Source organism: Heliconius melpomene, chromosome 16 (assembly GCF_056956725.1).
Source record: "Heliconius melpomene rosina isolate 202511_hmr_F chromosome 16, ASM5695672v1, whole genome shotgun sequence".
Taxonomy (NCBI): domain Eukaryota; kingdom Metazoa; phylum Arthropoda; class Insecta; order Lepidoptera; family Nymphalidae; genus Heliconius; species Heliconius melpomene.
Genome location: NC_140404.1, coordinates 767,313 through 793,341, shown reverse-complemented (window position 1 = coordinate 793,341; position 26,029 = coordinate 767,313). Strand labels below are relative to the sequence as shown.

The following is a 26,029-nucleotide window of genomic DNA, read 5'->3' as shown; positions in this document are numbered from 1 at the left end:
AAATAACCAATAAAAAAAAGATTGAGGAAGTAATCTCTAATCGGCTTACTTATAAAAGGTTCATATATATTTAACTGCTGTCCGCCCCCGCATCGTATAATTTAGTTTTCGATTTCGATCAATAACACTTATTTGGTCATGGCTTATTGACTTATATAAAAACTGTAATAGCTTACGATATGATTTTTAATAAATATTACTTATATGTACATCGGTAAGTATCTTTTAAAAAGTCTGGGAACCTAGTGTTAAGACACTCCGTTCCTATTAAGACATATCCGTTCCCCACTTTCCGTCGGATTCTAGGGGCATTGTATGTTGATTGGCGAAACGCCGGGCCGCCTTGGTGCCTGAGTTACTTGATATTAGGAAATAATAATTTATTCTTTTGAGTGAAAATCGAATCCACAACTTATCACTATTACACAGTATAGTACAACAGTACGCTGGTGTCTCTGCGCCACGACTGGCCTCGTATATTTTGTTATATATATTACATATCTTTAGCTTCCTTCCTTTAAAACCTAGTGTTAGGATACTCTGTTCCCAATTGCTCATTTTTCAAGACATAGCGTGGGATGGTGGAACGCAAAGACGGGCGTCTTTTTCTTGTTATGAGAGCGAAAAAAATTAAAATAATTAATTTTCCCGAATGGGAATTGAACCCACAATCAAACGTCCCACTGCGCAACAACGACCATTATTCAAACAATTATAACAACTATTATCAAATGGTGCGATGAAATTATAAGTGACAGCTTTATCTACAGAAGTGTCACAGTAAACTGTGCGTGGGCGGAGAGTGGAAACACTCTCACGCTAGTTTCAAGGCTCACTAATTGGTACATATTATATTGACTCTTATGAAATTGTTTTGATTCATTTTAAATTAATTTTTAATGTAATTTATTTTGAGGCCGTGGGCAGGGTACAAACGTGCGGTTGTAAATGCGACGGTTGTAAGTTCAATTTGATTTCGGGGGAATGATATATTTAATATTTTAATTCGCTCTCTCTTAAAACGGGGTATAATGTGGTGTTGAGTTTCGCCTACTCAACACGTAGTATCTGCGAGAATTTGGCGAAAAGTGTGGGAGGGAATTGTCTAAATGGAAATAGAGTGTTTTAACACCAAGTTCCCAGGTTCTCTCTTCCTACCCTGCTATTTGCGGGATACAGCGTGAAGCTATAAAAAATTAAAATAAGCTATATACTATTAAATTAAACACCATGCTATAATCGTGTCCGAAGGCTAAATTTGACCTTAAATGTCAAACTCCTCGCACTATTATTTCGTTAAACGTGATTTTGATACGTTACGCGTTGCAACACCAAAATTATTTGGGATTTTTAGAGATCTGTTCATAACTTTATAGGAAACTTAAAAGAATAGTTACTTCCCGAATAAATTGTCTTGTTAAAATTTGTAAATATGGATGTTTTTTCCATTTTCGTGTAAAAAGTATTGGATGGAATAAGATTTAATTTATTTCCATCCATTTCCTCGTCCTGATATACGAAGCGCAGCTTTGAGTTCCTCTACTCAACACGCAATGCCTCCAGATTCCGCAGAAAGTGTGGAACGAAAGTGTCTCTATACGAACGGAGTGTCATAACACCAGATTCCCTCTGCCTTCTCTGCTATGTGCGGAACACAGAGTGAAACAGAAAAAACCTACATTTGAAATTTATATAAACAAACAATATAAACGGAACCTCTAAGTCAATTTAGATAAAACTTTTGCAAGCTTACAAAGCATCAGCTTAGTTATTGCTGGTAATTATGATGTGATTAACTTTTGTACTTGAGTAATATTAAATTTTGACATTCTGAACGTTACATGTTAAAGTTGGACGAAGTATATACGTCCATACATCATACATACAATATTATAATTGCTATAATAAGATATAAGCTTATTATAATTTGTGGACTTTAGATATCTATATATATATAAAATTAAAAGGTCACTCACTCATCACGAAATCTCAGAAACTACATGTGCTAGGAATCTCAAATTTTGTTTAGAAGTTACTTATAGGACGTAGGTTCTCGCTAACACAGGAACTTGTAATATTCGACTCCTAAGAGGTTGTTTTTGAGGTTGAAAGTTTGTATGAAACTTCGTTACTACAAATGCTAGGAGTTTGGGAGGACGTCACTTTAGGACGTAGGTACTCATGGAGAAATTAATAATAACGTAGTTCACGCGGGCGAAGCCGCGGGCGGGCCGCTAGTTATTTATATTTAGGCAATTCGGTTGTTTGTCCTTCATAAGATTTTTTATAACATGTTCTCGTGTTGCCCTGTAATAGAAAGTACAGTGCGCAGGCACCATAAACGGGATGGTTGTGGGTTGAATTCCTATTCGGGGGATTGAAATATTTTATAGTTTCATTTCCTCGTTCTGGTAACAAGGCAAAGCAGCATCGTTGTCTTCAACACACACTACCTCAAGAATTCTGCTGAAAGTGGGAACGGAAGTGTCTTAATGGAGAACGGAGTGTCTTAAAACTAGGTTCCCGGGTTCTCTCTGCCTACTCTGCTATGTGCGAGATACAGCTTGAAGCTAAAAAAATTACACCTCCAAATTAAAAATTAAGCCCATAATTCCAATACAAAATAACTCAAACTCCAATACATGAAACAAACACTACTTCACTGTGCCACAACGGCCTTATTAGATTTTTTTTCAGTTTACATTTAACTATAACTTATTATATATATTTATAAAACAAATATTACGAAATGCCTTCTGTTCACGTGACCTTTGTTTTTGCCTTCTTACACAATTAATCCACACCTGTCGAGGGGTTGAAAATACCAAGACAGTTAGAGCACCTGTAGCTAAGTGTTAAGTTCAAATTTCAAATATACTGACTACTTTTTTGAAATACGAGTATAAATTAAACGACGTTTAGTTGAATAGGAATGTATGGGGTTTCGATCGTGATTTAGATTTGTGGTCTATATCTGTCTCTCTTAAGCTGTTAGGTTGTCTGTCTGTCCTAAAATTTTTCCCAAGCCAGCATGGAAGTCTCAAGCTAAAATTAATATCGAATATCCAAATTAAAAGTCCCTTGATGACAACGACGAGAAGTATACGGTGGTGATAAGTTACGTGATATTTGAATAATTCCAGGTGTAAAATTCAATAGTAAATTAAACAAAAAAAGCTAGCACCGTCAAATGTTCAATTAAAATTATAATATTAGAATTATATATTAAATAAACTGCCATTTTAAACTTCATATAATTACGTATATATTATATATATAAACTTACTATGATTTTCTTATTAGTTTCATTATCCTTATTGCGAAATACATTTGTCTACCATAATAATTGCTTTAAATTTAGTTTAATGGTTTCACCCTAAGTTCTGTCTCAACGTTCTCGACTTCTGTTCCTTCTAATCTAACTGCAATTACAAAGAAAATATTCACTAACTAAAAATGGAGGACCTACTAAAAGGAATAGTGAATACTGAAATATTAAGTACTAAGTTGTGGCCGAAGAGTTCCGTTCACACAGCTGCATGATAAGGAAGCAGGTGCAAATATGCATTAATATTATATTTTTAAAAGAAATTGTTTTTGACTTAAAAATATTAACTTACCTTATTTTCTCACGATTTTTATTTTAAAAGGACGAAAAGAAAAAGAAAAAGTAAACTAATAATTAGTAATTTTTAAGTGATTTCATATATTTTTTATAATTCTCGCCGTTCACTTACGAGTATAACAGGTAAAAACAAGCAGAGAAAACTAAATGTTAAGCATAAAACACTCTGTTCTCAACTTTCTTCCAGTTTATCCAATATTTAGTAGAAGCACCCATTGTCAATATGTCTTACCAGACAAGAAGTTTACAATTACTTAAATTTGAACTATCAAATCCACAATAAAGTTGGAATCAAACCCAAATGCCGCACACTTGTACCCCTGTGTCATAACTGGTCTCCTTATTTCGCAATTAAAATCCATTCCATTTACGGTGACGGAATTCAACGCCGCTACATATAACATTATTTCTCTTATGTAAGCCTTCTACGAAATCATAATTAGCGCGCCTTACGCTCTAGATCACATGTTTACAAACATTTTTGTAACACTGAGATAAACGCTTTTAATGGTTACATCTTTTATAATGTGCCTAAAAAAAGGCAATTAGCGATTTAATTTTAGTTAAGCTGTAAAGTGCGATTTATTAAGAAGTATACTTTGTATACGAAATAGCTTCTCTTTATTATAGTGGTTCAACTTCTAGATTTTAAAAAGAAAACATTTGAACAAATCCTTCTTTTACTTAAGAATCATATCATGAATTTTGGGAGTCTTGTAATATAAAATATATGGATTATTATTAAGTTCCCTTTGTCTACCCTACTTTATGCGGGATACAGCCTGCTAACATAATAAATGTATTACCAATAAAGCTATAAAATTACTAAGTTTACCTAAATCTAGAAGGGGTTACAAGATTTAGTGTTAAAACTCTCCAATCCCCAAAGTAGACCCGCAACTTTCCATAATCATTTTAATAAAAGTTAGAGCTTAGAAATAGGACCTCAAGAAATAAATTCTGATTTTAAATAGATTTTATAAAATTATTTCTGTATGGGATTCTATTCTTTATAAATTAGTGATATACATAAATAGAGGTGATAATCGCGTAAAGGTCAGTTTACACAACAGTTACGCCAGGTTACGCTTCGTGACGCGTGGCGCACTTCTTTACTAGAGTGGCCATCATTTTGATAATTCAAGACAACAATGCTTAGATTTTTATTGGCATTTTTAGTTTTTAGTAGCTTAAAAAGAGATAGAGTAGAGAGTTATTGTCTTTTTATCCTATTGAAATATAAATAGCATATTAAAATAAAACGTAAAATGATTAGTACAAATTATTTTCATAACAGCTTCACGTTATATAGCAGGTATATAGCAGGTTCCCTTTAGGTTCCAGTTAAAACACACCTAGTCTACGTTTTTAATATTATATTTTAATAATATTTTGTAATTGTGGGAGTTTTGACACTAGGTTCCCAGGTTTCTTCTGCCTGTCCTTCTATATGCGGGATACAGCGTGAAACAATAAAATACCTATATTATAAGTGCACTAACTCATGCTTATGGCCACCCTAACAGGAATTTCTATACAATTTCGCATCAACAAGAATTGTATCACGATATATGAAGAAAACTTTTTATATTTGAAGATTGCAATACTTTTTCATAATCGCATTATAATGTGTTACGTAAGTTAAGTAAGAATCAGCCATATCATTTATATTGATAATTAGGTACACGTACAGTATTCACAACCTTTTATTTGATTTACTGTTAGTATGTGTGTTTGTGTATGTGATATCTTGCAAACTCAATTTGACCCACTTCCCGGTCAGAATAAGCTGAAATTTTCGACTTCAGTTCTGATGACAATTACATAATATAATCTATATTGTTGTTTATCTAAAATGGCTGCCGCTACAAAATGGCGGATTACACATTTTTGCACAACCCACCCGAGAAAATGAAAAAAAAGTTTAATAGGAAAACGAATCGACAATCGTAACTTTGACATTCATACGTTGTCCCATTGCACCACGACGGCCTCTAAGTAGTAGTGTTTATTAAAAATACTTTTTTTATATTAATAATATGTTTTCAATACGTTTTTTTATCCTTAAAAAAATCTAAACGAGTTTCCAAAGCCTCATAAAGCAAACTAATTCTTTACATACATTATTTACATTAATGGTCCATACTGAAACCATATTTTTGCAAACCCACTTAACCTTACTTACGTTTTATTATGGCATCAATAAAATAAACGATTTATCGATTTTCCACTTTCAAACGATAAACTAATATAAAAAATACAACAGACCGTCATTGTGCAGCTTTTAACTGTTTCACTGTAAGCGCGACGGTTCTGAGTTCGATCCCTACTCGAAGAAATAATTATAACATTATCTTTCCTAGCTCTGGTAACAACACAAAGCGCGGCGATGAGTTCCGCTACTATAAACAATGTCTTGAAGAGGTTCAGTCTGGCTACCCAGCTATATCCAGAATTCGACATGACGCTCTTTTTTTTTTCAAAAAATAGTATCTCGACGTATCTAATTCCATTTTATTGCACGAGATGGACGTTATTAACCCATTATACCCATTCAAAATTTTGAGACATTATATTGTGTTGAGGCTAGTCGTGACGTAGATGCACAAGCGTGCGATTGTAAATGTGACAGGTTGTGAATTCGATTTCCTATGTGCGTGATACAGCATGAAGCTAAAAAAACCTTCTTCCAAAAGAAACAGAACATATAAAAAAAAACGTCATTACCCAAACATTGCTCCTTGATTTGAATATTGATTGGTCTTGCCTCTTTTTGATTCAATTAGTCCTACTTGCCATTATTATAGAAAAATCAAATTATGCTAAAAAAAGCAAATATCAGGGTGATATTTAAAAGTAAACAATCATGAATTTCAATTCTCAGCGAAATGATCTAATTCTCGCTCCGCCATCGATTTTCTGTACCATAAAATTTAAAATTTATTTACCAAGTATATCAATCCCTTCCCACGTAGCAACTGCATTATTATGTAGGTATATATAATACAAAATTATAAAACGGAGTCACTATCCTCACTCCTGGTCAGCGAAGCTCGAAGTACTTATGGAGACCAACCACGTGTAACAGACGGTAGTGCACCACATACATAGAATTAGACAATGCTTAGACAGTACAAAAGCTTTTATTTTATTTTTATTTATATTATTGCAGAAAGGGCAGATAGATGTTTGTGACAAGACACTCTGTTCTCCATTTTTCGCTACAAATGTAACATGGGTTAGAATATTTAAATATTTCAAAAATATGAGGCTGGATTATCCTGCTATGAATGAATAATTGTTACTAGAGCCACGGTATTCGCGTTTCTTCAAGTATAAATATAACATAACTAAGTCAAGGTAGCAGTCAATTATAATTATTACTTCTCATATAAAACAATGAATATTTTCCCTTTTTCATAACCTCAATTTCGTGTCACATTATTAAAATAAAATCTTTATGATAAAATACAGATAAAGAATGGAATAGAAATAAAAAGATTACATTTTCATTCTCACACTTTTCCTTTTATTAATATCACGGTCAAGTGTGACCGAGACAGATAAGCTAATTGTTAGTTTAGGAAAAAATTGATAAGGTACAAACTTACTAAATATAACAATAAAAAAATCGTTTAAAATAAATATAATAAAGATAAATAAGAAAAACACTCAGCCAGTACACAAAATTCAACCATTTAAAAGATATATATACATAATTACATATATAACAAAAAAAAATGTCTTAACAACTGTAAATTTCAAAATGGCAGTCGCAAACAGAGCCATTACCCATCTACATGACAAAATAAAAAGACCAATTAATTTCGTACATCATAATTAACTTTTCCAACGAACGATAAAGCAAAAAGCTACCAAACTGGGGCTTCGGGAGATTTCAAACAATTGTTTATTCGAGCCAAGTCTGTTTTTTCCCAGGTCTGCGTCACTCTTGCGGTACGAATCTTAGTAAATCATTCAGTGTAATTTGTGCGCTTGAGCCTCCATGTGCTCTACTGTTTCTTTTGAATAATATAATATATATATATGTATATGTTAATGTGAGAAATATTGGTTTTTTTTTTGGTGCAAAGTTAAAAAAAATGTGAACTAAAAGTGATTATTGTTGAAGTGTTTGTGTTTCAAATTTAATTTTTTTTTTCAAAATTGAATAACAATACCTAAATTAATATTAAAATAAATCACTAAAAAATAAATATTTTACATGAAGTTAAAAAACTTCAACTTAAAACACGAAATATCCAAAAATTATATTAATTAAAAAATAAATTATAAATCTCGTGTAAAACTTTAAATGAACTAAAGTCAATATAAAAATATTAACTCTAAGACACACATGTGTTCACAATGTGCAGTTAGAACGGTGTATTGTTCAACATTTAGAATATTTGTATTACCTACATCTGTTGAGTTTCCGTTTTAGAGGCATTTAAAATTTACTATTAGCATAAGGAAGCCAGGTCAAGGTATATTCGGTAAAGATTTATTTGTTTTATAAGCAATTATAATCCAATTAACGTTAACGGCATTGCAAACATATTTAATTTTAATAAGAATAACTAACTATAACAAATAAAATAAATAAACTATTAAAACTAATAGATTATTTGATAACCACTTCATGCATTTTACCGCATAGAATGGCAGAGAACTTAATGAGGACTCTTCCTTCTCCGCTTTCCGCGTTATTCAAGACAAGACGTTTCTGGAATGGCGGAACTCAACGCCGCGCCTTTGTCAGCAAAAAATAATTACTCAAATTCATTACAAAAAAACATAAGACCATTTTATTGCTAATACTGAAAAATGTATTACTAAATAACTGAAACCATTAAGCTATTACTATTTAACTGAGCACTTAAATATTACAAAATGATTAATACTTACATAATCCATGTCATCGCAGTGATGATAGCGTGTGCACACGCCATGGTAATACGTTCAAATATAAATAGTAAATATTTAATATTAAGGCCGTGGCCGGATGTAACCGTCGTAGGTTCGATTCCTACTCGGGGGAATTATTTTCATATTCTCCTCCAGGTAGACAAAGCATGGTGGTAAGCTCCTGCTGGTCACAGCCTTAAGCTAAAAAAGCAACGAAACTATCTTCCATAAATCATTAATATTAATTACAAGAAATTATGTATTATATTCTACAGCTGCAGGAAGTTCTCTCGATAAATCTCTTGAGTGCGATACATTATTTCATATGAGTATGGATATTATACTGAAAAATCTTATTTTTATTTGAATTGAATTTAATATTGGACTGATTTTATCATGCTCTTTCTACAAATAAGAATTGGAAATTTTGATTGAAGACTTAGATTCGTTTTTTTAATAAATTGAAAAAAAGTTTTGTGCGCAGCTCGATGTCCTGGCGGCTCCACGATCACAATTGGATAGCGTCTAACTGTAAGCTTAATGGTTGTAAATACCTATTCCATTTCCCGGCGAATTTTGGATTCGTTGCATATTAGTAGCGGAACTTAACGCCGCGCTTTTGCCCCGTTACCGGGGCGATGAAATTAAAATATTAAATATTTCCCCCAAGTGGGAATCGATCCCACAAGTTATCATGTTTATAATAGCACGGTTTTGCTTCTGAACCACCATTTGCCTTAAAGTTTAACTTTAATTTTTTATTATAATTTGATTGTTAATTAAAAATAGTATTTAAGCCTACAATCAACAATGTTGGCAATAAAATTACTCTAATTTACAGTACGTACCAACTGTGACAAAACGTCATTAATATTTAATACTGTTATATAATTTTAATTATAATTATGCATTTAATGAAGAAATTATTACATTTACATAAAAGTAGTGAGCTAATATTATTATAATAAAATTTAGAAATTCATACGAACCATTACGTCTTGTATAACTGAGAGAAACTCCTTATATTTGTATAAAATTTTGGGCCTTATTAGGTAGAAAGATGATGGCCAAAGTATTTATATGTACATAATTAATTTTAACAGATGAAAAATATATATAATTTAAAGTATAATATTGTTAGTTTTTAGAGTTTTTACCAATATTTTGATAAATTCTAAAATAATCTCGGGCCGAATGATGGCCCGTCGTGCCGGTTACTGAATTCGGCGCAAAGTGAAGAATGGTTGTGTTTAAATGAATATAGAGTGACTAAACACTACACAATATACAGGTTCCTTCTGCCTACCCTGCTAAGTTGTGGGATACAGCGTGAAGTTACAAATTAAACAAAAATTGACTGTAGGTTTGGTTATTGGCAACCAGATCAGAGATCGATCTAAAGAAACAACAATCTATTGATATGAATCTCCTATCTTATTATCACTACGTCCATACATACATGTCTCTGACCAGTTCCAATTGCAATAATTATATATATTTTACTGTGCTTTTCAACCCGATACAAACAAATTTACATTTGAGAGCGCCCGTTAAATCTGTAACGTTTGGTTCGCGTGCTGAATCCTAATAAGATCGCCTGTATAATTTAGTTAACGTACAAACAATTTTTATTATTCCTTACTGTGTGAATTGTGGGTTTTTTTTCTCGATTTTTGGGAATTTTAACTTGCATTTTACTGCAATTACTGTAATTTATTGGGAAATATCTGGACCGTCTGAGCTGACCGTGGAGGCGGTAGTAGCGCAGCGGCATAGTGGCTGTCTGTAAATTTGAAGGTTCTGGTATCGATTTCCACGTTGGTGAGTCAATTATATTGATTTCCTCGATCTTGCGACAAGAAACAGTACAACAATCTAAAATTACGCGGAGAATGGAAAAAGGAGTGTCTTAGCGCTAGCGCTTTAGTAAACTTAAAACGCAATATCTCAAAAATACATCTGAAGTAGGGTACGGAGTGTCTTAACACTAGGTGACCACTGCCTATCCTAAGTGTGAAGATGCCTTTTTAATTTATATAACTTTATTGCACATTACATATACATAAGTGAATTAATTACAATTTAAAAAAGAATAAAAATACAGCATTAAGCTAAATTCTTACAAAATAAACAAAAATCTTATACTAATTGATTTCACCTCTATTGTATAATAGGTGTCGAAAGCTAAAGCAATGACCCCAAATATACGCGCTCGTATAAGAAACGGATCTACAGACGACTGGCTAAAAACAAAATGTTCTGAATAGATAAGTAGGGATTTAATTAGACAGCGAAACAATGGGGAATGTACCGTATTCTGTAAAATATTACTGGTGATTAACGCTATTGTACTTACATGAGGTGTATTGGTGATGACATGATGGTTGTGGGTTCAATTGCCAGTCGTGGAAATGGACTATTTGGATTCTCTTACTCTTGCAACTATAAAACGTGTGTTGAAATCCGTTAATACGTAATGTCTTGAAATTGAGTAGTACATGGTTATCGGAGTGTTTGAATACTAGGTTCCTTTTGCCTACTTTGGTTTATGCGGGATACAGCGTGAAGCTAAAGAAGAAGGGGTTTTGTAAGAGCACGCTTAGTAGATATACCTATGTGTAAATATAACATCTAATTTTTTAGCTTTGCGTTGTATCCCACACGTAGCAGGGAAAACAGAGGGAACCTGGGGACCTAGTATTCAGATACCTCCGTTCCCCATTTTTTGCCAAATTCTGATGGCCTTGCGTGTTATGTGGCGAAACTCTACGTCGCTCTTTTTCTTATCACCAGAGCAATGTAAGGTAAATATTGAATTGTTAATTCGAGAGTGAGAATTGAACCCATAGCGACCCTGCACCATCAAAACAGCCTCATTAACAACATATCTACAAATGAGAGTATAATTAAATTAAACGGTAGAGAAAATTATTAACACTTATGAAACTCGTAAGTAACTCGTTCAATTTGTTTAGCTTGTTGCCGCAATTTCTTCACTTTATGGTATTTCAATGAATTAAGTGAAATTAAAATACTTTTGCCATAATCTTGTAATTTGAAATATCTTAACATTGTTGTTGCTATTTATGAAATTATTTAATTTTATATACTAAAGACTGTTTTTTTTTGTTTTTTAATGTGTTGAGGCCAGACCGTGTGACTGTAAACGTGAGGTTGTGGGTTTGTTTTCGAAGAAAGGTCCGAATGAATGGAATTTTTAATATTTTCATTTCCTCGGTCTGGTGTCGAGGCAAAGCGCGGCGACGAATTCCAACACTGAACACGCATTTCCTCTAGGATTAGGTGGAGAGTGGGAAACCGAAATGGCTTAATTAGAATGGAGTGTCACAGAACACTTAGGAAAACACGGTTATTTTAAAATCACAGACATACATTTCGATTCTAGTTTTATGTTATTTTTTGTATTAACATTTAATACAACACATTATGCGTATAATTCCAAAGACTTAAATAGAGAAACTTAGTTCGATACGTAAGAGAAATCAAAATTAATTTTAACAATTATTGTCTAATTTTAACAATTATTTAAAATATATATTAAATGGGTTATTCTACTCTGTAGCAGTAGGCCCTAGTGCCCTACATTCCAATCCCCAAGTTTTAGCTTTAAAGCTCTACCGTATTTGTAGAGTCATAAACTCTACATAAAGTAGCATTGGAAATGATTAAATATTATAGTACTTGTAAAGGGATATAAGATTATAACATATACATTATATAAGATTCTATATTTTATCATTATATATTACCTAATCAGTATTACAAAAGTGTATTTTTCGATTCCATTTAAAACGAAACCACTTAAAAATATATCGAAAATAATTCATTATTTTCAACGAGAAAACTTAAAAGCTTCACACATATTAACTTCATGCTGTACCGCACATGTAGGCAAAGATAATCTAGTGTTTAGACACTACGCAGCGTCTAATTTTTGAGACATTGGGGGTTGACCGAACGTGGAATTGAAAATCTAAGAGGAAATCGGAAATCGAACGGGTATGGGACCCGTCGCGTCATGTTACCTTACATTAACATTTACCATTTGCTACAAAAATACGTATTAAAATAAAATTAATGAAATCAATAATTAACATGTGTAATCTTTAAAGTTATCTCTAAATGAGATGTAAAAGATAAACGCTTTAATTTGTCTCCGTAATCTTGTACTCTTACTATTAGTATGAATAAACAATATACTCTTAGTAGATTAACTTTAGACCATTGGCGCTTTTATGACTAGAATTTCAAAGAAATTTACAATCTTCTTATTTTTCACGATTGAGGCATTTTTGCCAAGTAGACAAAACTAAATCTAGCGTAATAAAGACACTCTATTCTCCACATTCTGGCTATATCAATTATATAGCGTGCTTTGTGGCGAAACTCATCGCCGTGCTTCGTTTTCGAAACGTAGTCTCAAAAATTCGGCGGTACGGGGGAACGGAGTGTTTTAACGCTAGTTTCCCTCTGCCTTTAGTGATTTATACGATGTTAAAAACTCATAGTTGTCTCTCATCATCATATCTCTTTATGCTCTATTATGTGGAATAAACAGGGAGATTCTTAATAGTTTAAAGATTTCTTATTTGATTTTTTATGTGTTAGGAATCCAACGTCGATATAATAATTACTCCAAATAAATCGAATTTTCAACCATCGTGTATTACAGCAAAACCGAACACTATCGACTACTAATCTATGTGTCAAGTTGAAAATATTAATCGTATAAATTTCAATAAATATTAAACTGTCTTAATATATAACGAGGTGAAGCATGTCGTTGAGTTCTGCCACTCAACACGCAATGTTTCCAGAATTCGATGGAAAGTGAGAAACGGAAGTTTCCCACTTTCCATCGAATTTCAATGAGAATAGGGTGTCTTAACACTAAGTTTTCATATTCCCTATACTCTGCTATGTGCGGGATACAGCGTGAAGCTAAAATAAATAGTCTTAGTAGTAGCCTTCTTTTATCAACTTCAGTTCTCATATAGAACAATACAAATACATTTACAATGCATATTGTCAGACCAATTATGGTTCATTTATTTATACGATAATATTTCAACATGTGTGCTAATTTCATAATCTGTGATAATAGTCTCTACAGATTAGAAATAAAATCCCAAGGCGCGCTTAATTTGTATTCAATTACTATCGTTTTATATGTACTATACGGATTATAATACAATTTTCACCCTTTAGAAAAAGAAAATACAGCCTAAAATATTCTACTTAAAATAATTCCTAGCTGAAAATATTCTACTTAAAATAATTCCTAAAATAGTCTCTAACGCGCTTTTCGCTTAAACTTTTTTTGTATGTTGTATTTTTTTTCTTCATAAAAAGTATGTTCTGTCCTTTTTAATACCTCTAAGAATATACATACTAAGTTTCATGATAATCGGTTCAGTAGTTTTGGCGTGAAAAAGTAACAAACAACTTATATTGGCATTTATAATATTAATATGATGATGATGTTTCAAATTGAGATATCTATCGTAAACATGAGACCGACTTCATAATTATGATAAGCCGGCGTCATGTATATCAAACATAAAAACATACTTTTTTATTCGCTTAAACAAAAATAATGTACTGTTGATTACTTCCTGATAAACGTTGAAATACATGTAATATCCTATTACTTACCTTGTGTATGTAATATGTTAGTCGCGGAGATCTATATATCACTCTTTTCTCCACTTTCCGTTTATTTATTGGGCGTGGGCACCTGCATCCACGATAGTGTCATTTTATTTTTGTGTAATATTTCGTCATATTAAAGCAAAGGATGAATATAGTTTAATTTAATTTACATAAATATCAATGACCATGTTAAAACGGATCACTAAAAAGTGCGTGTTCGTAGCTAGTTACAATGATTTGAAACCACTTAACCTTTTTAAAACTGATTTACTTTTTGTAAAAGAATTTAAATAGTTTCTTTCGTACCTGTATCTCAAACGATCAACTCTAGACTTTTCTTAGAATAATACAATTAATCTTAATTAAAATTCTACAAAACTACTAAAAAACGCAATAAAATTTATAAATAAAATGTAAAATTTTAAAGTCTCAATAAAACGGAAACTGCAGATGGATTTTAATCATAATAAAATGTTCAATCTAGTTCTCTAAACAAATAAAATTAAAATGGTAGTGTCTTTCTTTCTTTTGTAACAATGTAATGGCCAGAACTGTAAGAAAACTGAAGCGGAGTAAAGCTAAAGAGATAAAATTACCAGCCATCGTCATCACGCCACCTGAAGATATGAAATTGGATAAGGAAAACAACAACGAAATCCCAGAAACCAAAATGAATTTCAACGTAAACGACCTAATAGCTCAGCTATCACAAAACTCCAAAGCGTCTAAAGAAGAAATAGAAGTGATTCAGAGAAAATTACTTATACAGGCAAATGAAATTTTAAAAGTCAATGCCTTCGCCAATCAACCTGAACCCAGGGTTATAGGGAGTACCCAAAAAGGTTCCATATACGGGAAGCCTATAACTAATCAAGATACCCAATTAGTACCTGAGAAGTTGCAAGAAAGCGAGGTAAACAGGCGTAGGGTCAGTACGTTGAATGCTGGTGGTTTTTTCTACGGAACGAGTTCTAACCGCCCGAGCAGTGCGCACTTCGCGTCTGACAGAGGTGAATGTCTTTAACGTTTATTATATTTTTTATAAAGATTGTGTGTGTTTTTTGTGTTTAAATGTGTCATTTTGTGTTAAATTGAGACTTTTGTGTGTTTTCTGTTGATGTATTGAGTAACGATTTCGATAGATTATTTCTATTTTTGTGTTTAATCAGATTGTCTGATACATTATAGCAGTAGGCCAATATGCTGTATCACAAGTGATAAAATAACCTAAAATAATACTCGCTTGCAGGTAAGAGGTAACATTGTGATAGATGTTTCATTTATTTTTTTATTATTTTACATAAAGTTATGTAATATATGTATGGGTATGAATAAGAATGAGTCATTATTTTATATGTAAATTCATCATACATACATTATTATAAATAGTGAAACTTAAATATTTATGTCCTTTCAACGGTTTTAAACTACTTATCTTATTTTATAAGTTTTTATACACCTGTCTCTTTAAAATCTGTCCAAATTTTTATTCAAAAAATAGCTTTATTCTAAAGAAGTAAATGCTATTTTTAAATATCGAGTAAACTCTAAGAAATGTCAAATCCATTGACCATTAGCGTGTGTGGTGACATGAAAGGATTTTCTCTCAACACTCCAAATTCCGTTACTTTTAGTAGAAGCATAGAAAAATATATTTTTTAAGTATTTATTTAAATTTAACTTTACGGCTATTGTTATAGGCCCTTGTGGCGTAGGCGCATATGCGTGCGACTTATAGTCCTCGCTGTAACACGCACATAGCAAGGTAGATAGATGGATAGTGAAATAGGCAGAGGGAACCTGGGAACCTGTATTAAGATACTCCGGTCCTTCTAAGATACTTGAGATCCCTCCGGTCCTTCTAAGAGAGAGACTCAAAGAAGTCGGCGTAAAAGTGGAGAATGTACTCTTTAAGTAAAAATATGTATGTATTTTACTCCCAAGAAACTTTGAATTATATAAAAAAGGAAGCTTACAAAATTGCTTATCAATAAACTACATATAAATATTAAATAAAAGCCGCTTGTTACGTTTACGACTTTATTATTATGGTACAAATTTTAAGCGAACATATATATCCTTACAATTCGTTTTATAGCTCTTTAAGCTTCTTACAAAGCTTAAAATGTTGGTATTATCTCAATAACATATTCTTATTTTAGATAATTCAAAAATATTGTCGACAGTTTAAGAGCAAAGGTTTTTGTAGTAAATTTGGATTAGTTCAAATATTAAATAGTTTAGGAAACGCCTAACAGTATATATTTATATTTTGATTATATTAGTTTTGGAATAAGGCAGATGAAACGTGTTAAGACACTCTGTTTCCTAATCTCCACTCACCAACATAAGTATCTATACTCAAGACAATTATATTATATTGAGTAGCGGAACTCGACGCCGCGCCTTCTCTTGTTACCAGAACGATGAAATAGAAATAATTCATTGCTCTGAGTGGAAATTGAACCCACAACTGTCGTGCTTATAGAAAGAATATATCATTTTCGATTGTATAAATTAATCAAATTGTTGCTGCTTTACTGATTTATTATATGTTGACATTTCCTCAGGTACAGTTCAGGTGAAACGAAAAAAAAATTGTCAGATACGTATATATGTAGTACACAGTAATTCTTATAAAAATAAAATTCTTGCTAACTTTCAATATGTACTATTCTCAATAAAACATCAGCAGTTTGTGTTATTTATTTGAAAAATATGAATTTTATGATAAAAATTAAATAAATATGTAGAATTGCATAGATTTGAAAGGCATAAATTATAAGATTTTGCACTAAAGTAAAATTTTACGATCATATTTCACAATAAAGTATAATATATGGGTGTCGAGCTTTTATTAAATGGACGAATGATTCTGCAGCTTTTTTAATATATTTGATTCGATTGTAAGTGTTGCAAATAACATAAGTACTTATATGGTTTTGTATTTTTTTTATCAATACAATCCATATAGAAAATAGATGGCAACATTTTTATCAGCTTAGGATCTTAATAATCTTTTGAGGTATTTCCTAAAAAGTCGCGTAGTATTTCTTTTAAGATAAATTATGTATCTAAATATTTGGCTTTTAGCTCTTTCATGAATTTTACCATTAGCGCTTTGTTATCAGTTTTGAGGCGTTTTATAAATATAAGTCAAACTCGTTACTCATGAAAAATGAGTTTGAGATTACTTTAAAATATATTTATTTTCTTTCAAGTCATCTCATATATCACCCATTAAGTTGAAAATTTGAATCTAAAAAGCTTAATCGTGACTGGTAAAATGTCATAAAGAAATATTTATTTTTAAATAGGCAATTAGGCTGGCCACAGACGATTTATTTATACGCATATTATTTAGTTTATTTAAATGGATATATTTCAAGCCAGTCGTGTCACGGGGTCACAAAGTGTAACTGTAAACGCGACTTGTAGTGGGTTCGATCCCCATTCAACGAAATTTAAATATTTATTTAAATTTATTCTTTCATTTCTATGCTCTGGTATCGAGGCAAAGGGCGCCGTTGAGTTCTGCCACTCAACACGCAATGCCTCCAGAATTCGGTGGAAAGTGAGGTACGGAGTGTCTTAACATTTAGGTTAGGTTAGGTTAGGCGAAGCTGATTTTTTTATTAGTTTATTTGACGCCAAATTTTATTTTGTATATTTGTAGCATTAGTTTCACAAATTACTAAGGATATTAAAAATTCTAAGTCTAATAGCCGTCATCTATTACATTTACATATTATTCTAGGAGAAATATGCAAAACTAAATTCACTGAAACGTGACCGTCACACGTACTATTTTATATACATATAATATAACACGCCTGTCGTCTGTCTCGCCGAGTAAATAGAATATTGTGAGTGAAATCACGTCCGTCACGATGACTTGTCGCCTCCCGGTAAAGCGTGGACACTCGACGCATTCTTTACACAGTAGAGTAATGAAGAACAGAAGTTTATGTTCAAAATGCAACTTTTAGTCGAAAAATTTTTTTATTATTCAAGATGCGTTTTGGTGTTGGTATTCTTTGAACCAATGTATTTTAATATACTGGGCTCACCCAGTTCATTTCAGCTCACTCACTCTTCTAAAAATGGTCTTAGGATATATTTATAATTTTTGCAATGGTTTTTTTTATTTGCAGAAATGATAAATTTCAGAAATTATCAATTGAAGCTTTCCTTTCATTACTCTTACACTATCCTCATATCATATTAATGCTATAGCTTCAAAACAGATGCCTTTGAAATGACTAACAAAAAAAGCCCGACGCATCTGTCGGTCAACGGGTGCCGTAAGCTATTATAATTTTCTAACTATTATTAACTTTAAAACTTCGACGTAGAGTTCATATTTAATCAGCAAGCCTTTTTTGAAGTCTGAATAAGAAACACAATAGAAATTGAACTTTATTACGAAATTACGTAAGGCTTAGATTTCCTTGTTATGTAATAGAAGGGACAGACTGACATGTCTGAGGATGATAAAGAAAAATTGATGTTATATCATTCTGTTATGGTTCCATTTTGAATGGATGTTGCTAATTACTAGCTTCATGCAACGGAAATACTTTCGCAGCTTTTGAACGTGTACCTGTCGTGGGTCGGCCCGAGTGTGTATTGGAATTGGTTTGTAACGCCGATAGCTAAAATTAAGTGGCTTTTATATCGAGCTTATAGACAAAGAAATTTAGAGAGTAGTATTAAGTAGACCGAAGAATAAAGATTCTTAAAATCTTTAGTAGCACGAAAATTTATTGTTTTATTTAATTGTTTTTTAATGTAACATTTTAAAATATAAATATAATACTGAATATTTATATAAAATCGTTTCGTAAGCGAACTATAAATATTAAATACTCTACTTAAGTAACATAACAAATGAGTCGAACAAAAGACTTCAACGCGCGACACATGAATGAGTGCGAGCTTTTTTAACTTATATTTACAGTGTGATAACGGTTCGTTACAATTACACGATGCTCTTACTAAAATTACAGTTAATAAAATAAAATAATCGAATGTTTCATTAATTCGATTTTGTTTTAATATTTGAGACAGTTGATTAGTTAAGTATAAAATATTTACATGACAGTTCTAGTCTTTACAACTCTAAATCAATATGAAAATCAAAGTATCCAATTAGTCACTTAATTATATCCAATTTTAAATCAATATACTGTACGAAATTCAATAATGTCAGACCTAAACGAACCTACTACCGGCTCTACATAGTAACCACTTCACATATCGTAACAATAAACTATTACACAACATATAAGAACTTTCGTTTAACACTTATCTACAAATGATTTACATGGCCGATCTGTTACGAGTATGTTGCATAAATTATCATATTTAATCTATATTATATGTTATATAATAATGAGATGATATCTGAATAGAGTCGGTGCATATTATGTTGTTATTTTTAATATTTACACAATTTCGTTTACTATTTCGCATATAAAAATGTCATAGGATAATAATTTTATATTTTAACAAACATCATAAAAACATATATTCACACAAAAGAAGTCACGGCTGCAACTAAACTTTAGTTAGAGTCGGGTGGTCAATACAAATAGTGCCGTTGCGGACCGGTCCCTCAGCTGACTTGCCAAAACGTACACCGCTACGTATCGCTTAATTAAACTTTTGTTACTATTATATCTATGTTTTGGGAATAAGCATCCTTCTATACTTGTGCGACTATGAACGTGACTGGTTGTGGATTTGATTCCCCCTCGAGGAAATGAAATATTTTATATTATATTTCCACGCTCTAGTAAGAAGGTAAAACGTTGAGTTTCACCACTCAACCCGCAATGCCTCCTTAATTCGGCAAAACGATCTTAATGGAAACGTTTTCTGAACATTAGGTTCCCAGGTTCGCTCTGTCTACCCTGTTATATGCGGGATACAGCTGATGTATTTTTTGTGTGCAATAAGGAATATCCTACGCTATTCTATTCTAAAGTTGAAAAGTAGGTCTTGTTGAACTGCCTGTCCTGGTATAGGCTATAAAGTTTCAGATTTAAATAATATTTTTTAAGTAAACCAGCAGAGATACATAGATTATTACATATATATATATAATATGCATTTCCAGTTAAAGACGTTTCAATTGCACCAACACTCCAAACGGGTGTAACCACTTCTTCTATTCCCAAGACTAGTGCAATCCTTACATGCTAGAGTACTTTATATTTAAAACATAATCTCTATATTCAGATAGGATGCGTTTCATGTTTTCTAGGTATCTGACAGATAGGCCGTTACATAACATACATACAAATTATGTTCATGTTTATCTTCTTGCATCCCTTGCGTGAGGCCAGCGTAGTGAAGTGTTTTAGTTGTGGGTTCGATTCCCAATCGAGAATTTATATTTAATAGTTTCATTTTCTTCTCTTTGTTGTCGAGTCAAAGTGTGGCGTTGAGTTCGGCCACTCAATACGCAATACCTAAAGAATTCAACGGAAAGGAGAGCGAAGAGTCTTAACACTAGGCATCCTCTGCCTACCTTGCAACATGTTGAGTACAGCATGAAGTTGAAAATAATAACAATATTAATCACCATCAATCAAAACCACCACACAAAAATAAGTACTTGAACTTGGACATATACATACAATATACAGGTATAAATTAATTTCTTGCTAACTTCATATATAATCAATCATCCATTTACAGACTTGCATTAAAATTGCTTAACCTTATTTCGTATGTTACCGCTTCCAATCATAAAAGGCGAGTGGCTAAATGCACTTCCTTTAGAGATGGTGATCGGTGAGAAGATTGTGACACCGTTAGACAGTTTGTTGTCTAATAAAGTGGAGTTCCACCGAGTTTTTGTAGCGGACTCTACTACATACTAGTATTGTTTGTTTGGTTAAGCGTGCTTATCTCAGGAACTGATTCGAATTGGAAATATTAATGTGAGATATAGGCTACATGTTAACACGTTGCGGAAGATTTTTATTTCCTCGCTCTGGTAATGTGACGGATCGCGGCGTTGTGTTTCACCATTCAACACGCAGTGCCTTCAGAATTCGGTAGGAAACGGGAGTGTTTTAATGGAAACGAAGTGTCATAACAATAAGTTCCCTAATTCCCTCTGTTGTTAGCGGGATACAGCGTAAAGCTTTCTATAAATGTTTCTTTCACTTTACTTAGCATCGACTTATATATCATGATATTGCTGATATTTAAAGGATGTGATTTCTCAAAACTAACGGATGTCAACACTCCGTCCATACTTTCGAGGAAATTACTAAACCATTAAAACTGTCTTCGCCGTGCTATAAAATATGAAATAAATTAAGTTGCAAGGTATTATTCATAGCTAGCTATGTCTACGGTTTCGTCTGTAATTGGTCCGGTAACTATTTGTAGACTATGATAGTTTTGATTTTTGACAAACTTTATCTCATGGTATTCTTTCTTATTTATTTTATATCAAAATGTGAATAATAAATAAGTATTCATTTTTAATGAATACTTTAATAATACCTGTACATTGAAAATTTAAGTTACAGCAATGTCTATTAAATACCATAAAATAATAGTGAAACTGCATTTAAATCGATTACGATGCGACAGATAAAAGATTTAAATCTATAACATTGATTGATAAATGCTCCCAAAAAGATTTTTTCTCATATTATATATCTTTCGTGGAAAAACAGCAATCAGTTATTCAGTTAAACATCCGCAAGATGTTCAAATAAATGTTTATTTCAAGGAAATTACTATAATTTACTGCACCAGTTCTAGCCTTGCAATACTTAACTACTTAGATGCTAACTGTCTGAACGAGATTACTTCGAGATTAGAAATCGTAGCTAATCCAAGTCAAGTTAATATATAATTTTTAAACGTACGTACAATACAATTGTTTATATATTATTTACATAATAGTATGTTATCCTTTTCTAATATTTAATACTTATATTCGTAGAAGGGAACCAGCACATGGGTCACGAGTCCTAGGTATAAATTTTACCACTTCACATGTAATGTATTGAAATTAGGCAGAGAGAAATGAACAGAGTGTCCCGACACTTGGTTCTGTTGAAAGAAAAATATACCCCTCAGTTTACCTTAACATAAATGTAGTTTAAATGTTTTTAAATAACGATTTATAAGAAAACAAAGAACGATATTAAGTTCCACCAATTTACACGTAATGTCTCTGTCTTAATTTATCCCTACCTACTCTGCTGTATGCTGGATACAGACAGCGTAAAACTAAAAAAAAAACTAAAAATACAATCGTGATATCTAGTTAAAATTCACTATATATACTAATGAAAATATTTGTAAGTTAAAGGCTTTATATCCATAATAAAGATGTCTTATATTTTCTTCAATGGCTGGCCATTAGTCAAGTTACCTTTCACAATAATAAACTGGTCAGTTCTCATATTTTCATCTTGCTCTGGAAAAAGTGAAAAATGTGAAAACATTAGGTACCTACCAGCTCAACTGGATTTATTTTTATGGAAATCGGAAAGTCTAAGACCATTTAATAGTTTTACATTCACTTTCATTTTTCTATACTTCATGTCTTGTGTGAGATAAATAAAAGTGTAGCGTAAGTTAATAATTAGCCACAAATATAAACATTACTTAATAATAATTTGAAGAATATAAAAATTTATTATAAAGTCATTTTTATAATTACTTTATTCTTAAGAAAGTGGGAAACTTAATATCTTAATGGAAAACGGAGTGTCTTAACACTAGGTTTCCAAATTTCCTCTGCCTACACAACAGCTCAGAAAATACCTAAAAATCTTTTTTATAAAAAATCTTTTTGTGTTTAGATAATCGATTTATCTAGAAACGGTACGCATACTCTATTATATATATAGTTCAGTATTTAGTTATTTCCTTTTGACCATGCAGGTGAATTCGCTTGTAAAAACTAGTACCTACTAATATATGTATGTATGTAAACCTGCATACATACATAATTGTTTTCTATAAGCAATATAGAGTTCTAAAGAAACAATGCTCATACATTGTAAGCCATGATCGTTTCTCCACACACAGTTATATAAATTGTACCACGTATCTATTCTTTCAATTGTAATGAGTGGTATAGTTTTACTTATATCTATTTATTTACTACCTGACTGTAGCGAAGCCTAAAAGGAGGGTTATGCAAATTTAATTTCGCTCGTTTTAAACAAAATACCTAAGTTTCGGCACCCAACATACAATCTTTCGAAAATATCGCGATGCACGAAAAACAGATTGTCTTAAAACTAGGTTCCCTTCACCTTCCCTTCTATATGGGAAACAAAAAAGAGCTGTATTTTTAAGCAATTAAAATATTTCTTGTTTCTAGGCCCGAGTGAAACAGTTCCACCGTACAGGATGCCGCCGGCGCCCGAAGCGGCCCTGCCCGGTGCTCCGGCGCCCTCCACGCCCGCCACTCTCCATACACACTCTGCTAAGTTTCCCGTAAGTTTTATATTCTATTAATATTATAAATGTGAAAGCTTGTGAAGATGGATGTTTGTTCTAGTTCCAAGCAATAACTACTGAACTGATTTATATTAAACTTTATGGGCTACAACTTATGTGAAGATTGCGTATAATTTAGCTGTAACAACAACTATTAATTTAAACGGGCAAAGCCGCGTTTGGACTGCTAGTTCTATAGTATTTAGGCAAAACATTATAATAAAATATAATTTTAAGGATATCATAGCATAGGGGCACAGCCTTTTATTGGTTCGTCTCCCGATTTTCTTGTTCTGACAAGAAGACTTCCACAAGACGTCAACAGGTTCCCTCTGCCTAGCCTGTTATGTGCGGGATACGGCGTGAAAGTAAAAAATATATAATAACAGTTTAAACTATAGTAGCAAATTACCCCCATGTCATGTGGAGGCTGACGAGCGGCGATGGTTCAATGACACTGTTATATTTAGAACCGATGGAAATACCTTTAGTTTATTGCATTTTCTTACTTTTTATATGGATTCTTTATATTTAATAGAGGACAGTGCATCGTGAGAATACATTGACTTATTTATATTTAATTATATGTATATATTTCTTTCAAATCAATCCTCCTTTCTAGTAAGAATTTTAAAAATATATATAAATTATTAAATATAAGAAATTATGTAAATCTATGATTTTATCTTATTTCCCGCATATGTACCTATAAAATTATTATATACAACAATATTACCATTCTATATAACGTTTAAGCTTTCAATTTTATTATTATTGTAAAGTGTTTATTGATTTCACTATTTATTTGACATAATTACGTACTATAACTAATAACTAACATTTCACTTAAACGTGAAAATATAGATATTATACCTACATATCGATGTTTAAAAGCAATAAATATTTTTTTTTTCTTTGTATTGTCACATTGAGGGTAGTCATGGTGCAGGAGCTAAAGCTTGCGACTATAAACGCTGTAGGATGTGGGTTCGATTCCCACTCCAGAGAAATTAACTATTTTAATTTTTTCATTATGATTACAAGTTTTCTACGTCCAGTAGTTTCGTTTATGCATTGTCTATCAATCACAGAGTAAAGGAAGAGTTTTATATGTGTAGAATATTATCGTATAACAGATAAAAGATTAAGAGAAAATAGTGAAAGTACTTTATTGGATCTCCATAAAAATATATTACGCAATTCGTTTATATGAATGATGACTTGACGACAATTGTAATGCAACATATGAGGAAAGTGACGATTAAATTATTGTTATGTTTGGAAGCTTTGGCTTTTAAAAGTCGTATAAGAATAAAATATTAAATGTAAATTATATATAATTTAAACGATGATTGTTATTTATATTTCACTTTTCTTAAATTCAAATTCAAATTCAAAATATTCTTTATTCAAATAAACTATAAAAGCACTTAGTAACCGAGGCTATTGTGGCGTTCGATTCTCATTCAATTATCATATTAAATATTCATATATGACAATTATTATAATAATTTAATTATTATTATATTAATAGTACTTATAATAAATAACCAATCTGTTACAGATAGAACGTGAAGTGATACTATCGTCGGGTGACAAAAGCTCCAAGGTGCCTATTTTACAGGATGCCAGGAAGAGGGGAAGACTTGGAGCTGTGGCACCTGACACTCCACCGAAAGCTCTTTCTGCTTGGACTCATGCTGAGGTTAGTTAGAAATATATGATGTTTTTTTTTTTACTTTCACGCCTTGTTAAGCATATATTAGGGTAAGCAGAAGGAATCTGTTTAATAGCAGATCCTCTTGTAGGCGTTCCGTTCTCTATTTTGAGCCCGAAGTCAAGATATTGAATGTTATGTGGTGGAACTCAACGCCGCACATTATCTTACTAATTAGGAAATAAAAGTGACACGACAGTTGAGGGTTCAATTCCCACTCGAGAGAATAAATAAATAATTTATTCTCTATCCATATATAGCCATATCCTATCTTCTCTTTTCTTTGGTAATAACGTATTATAACCTATATTATTTTCAAATCATCTTTATACAAATTCGACAAAGTCAAAGTAAATGAAAGTTGTAAAGGCTGTTCCAGTAATTATCATATGAACAACGTGTGGTGGAAAAGAAAATGCGAGGCAATTGTGGCTTGTTTTTGTTATTTCATTGTTCATAATGAAACGTTTCGTAACCTCACTCCGCCTTTCTAGTGTCTACATATTATGTATGTACCTAGATGTATAATAGACTATAGATTGAGATCCCAGGGCCCCCAGACCTACGTTATTATAGCAAATCTGAAATATAGGAGATAATTGAAAAAACTATCCCAAAGC

General features: G+C 32.0%; 1 protein-coding gene across 6 annotated transcripts in view; it reads left to right on the top strand.

The window, feature by feature from the left end:
* The window catches only part of LOC146530635 (uncharacterized), a 56,983-nt gene that overhangs the window by 16,121 nt on the left and 14,833 nt on the right, over window positions 1–26,029 (top strand). For 2 of the 6 annotated variants that reach the window (XM_085199227.1, XM_085199229.1), the window contains 2 exons: window positions 23,574–23,689; window positions 25,257–25,397. In XM_085199227.1, the coding sequence (XP_085055353.1) occupies window positions 23,574–23,689; window positions 25,257–25,397 (257 nt within the window). The other 4 variants (XM_085199223.1, XM_085199224.1, XM_085199225.1 and 1 more) reach the window with 4 other exon arrangements.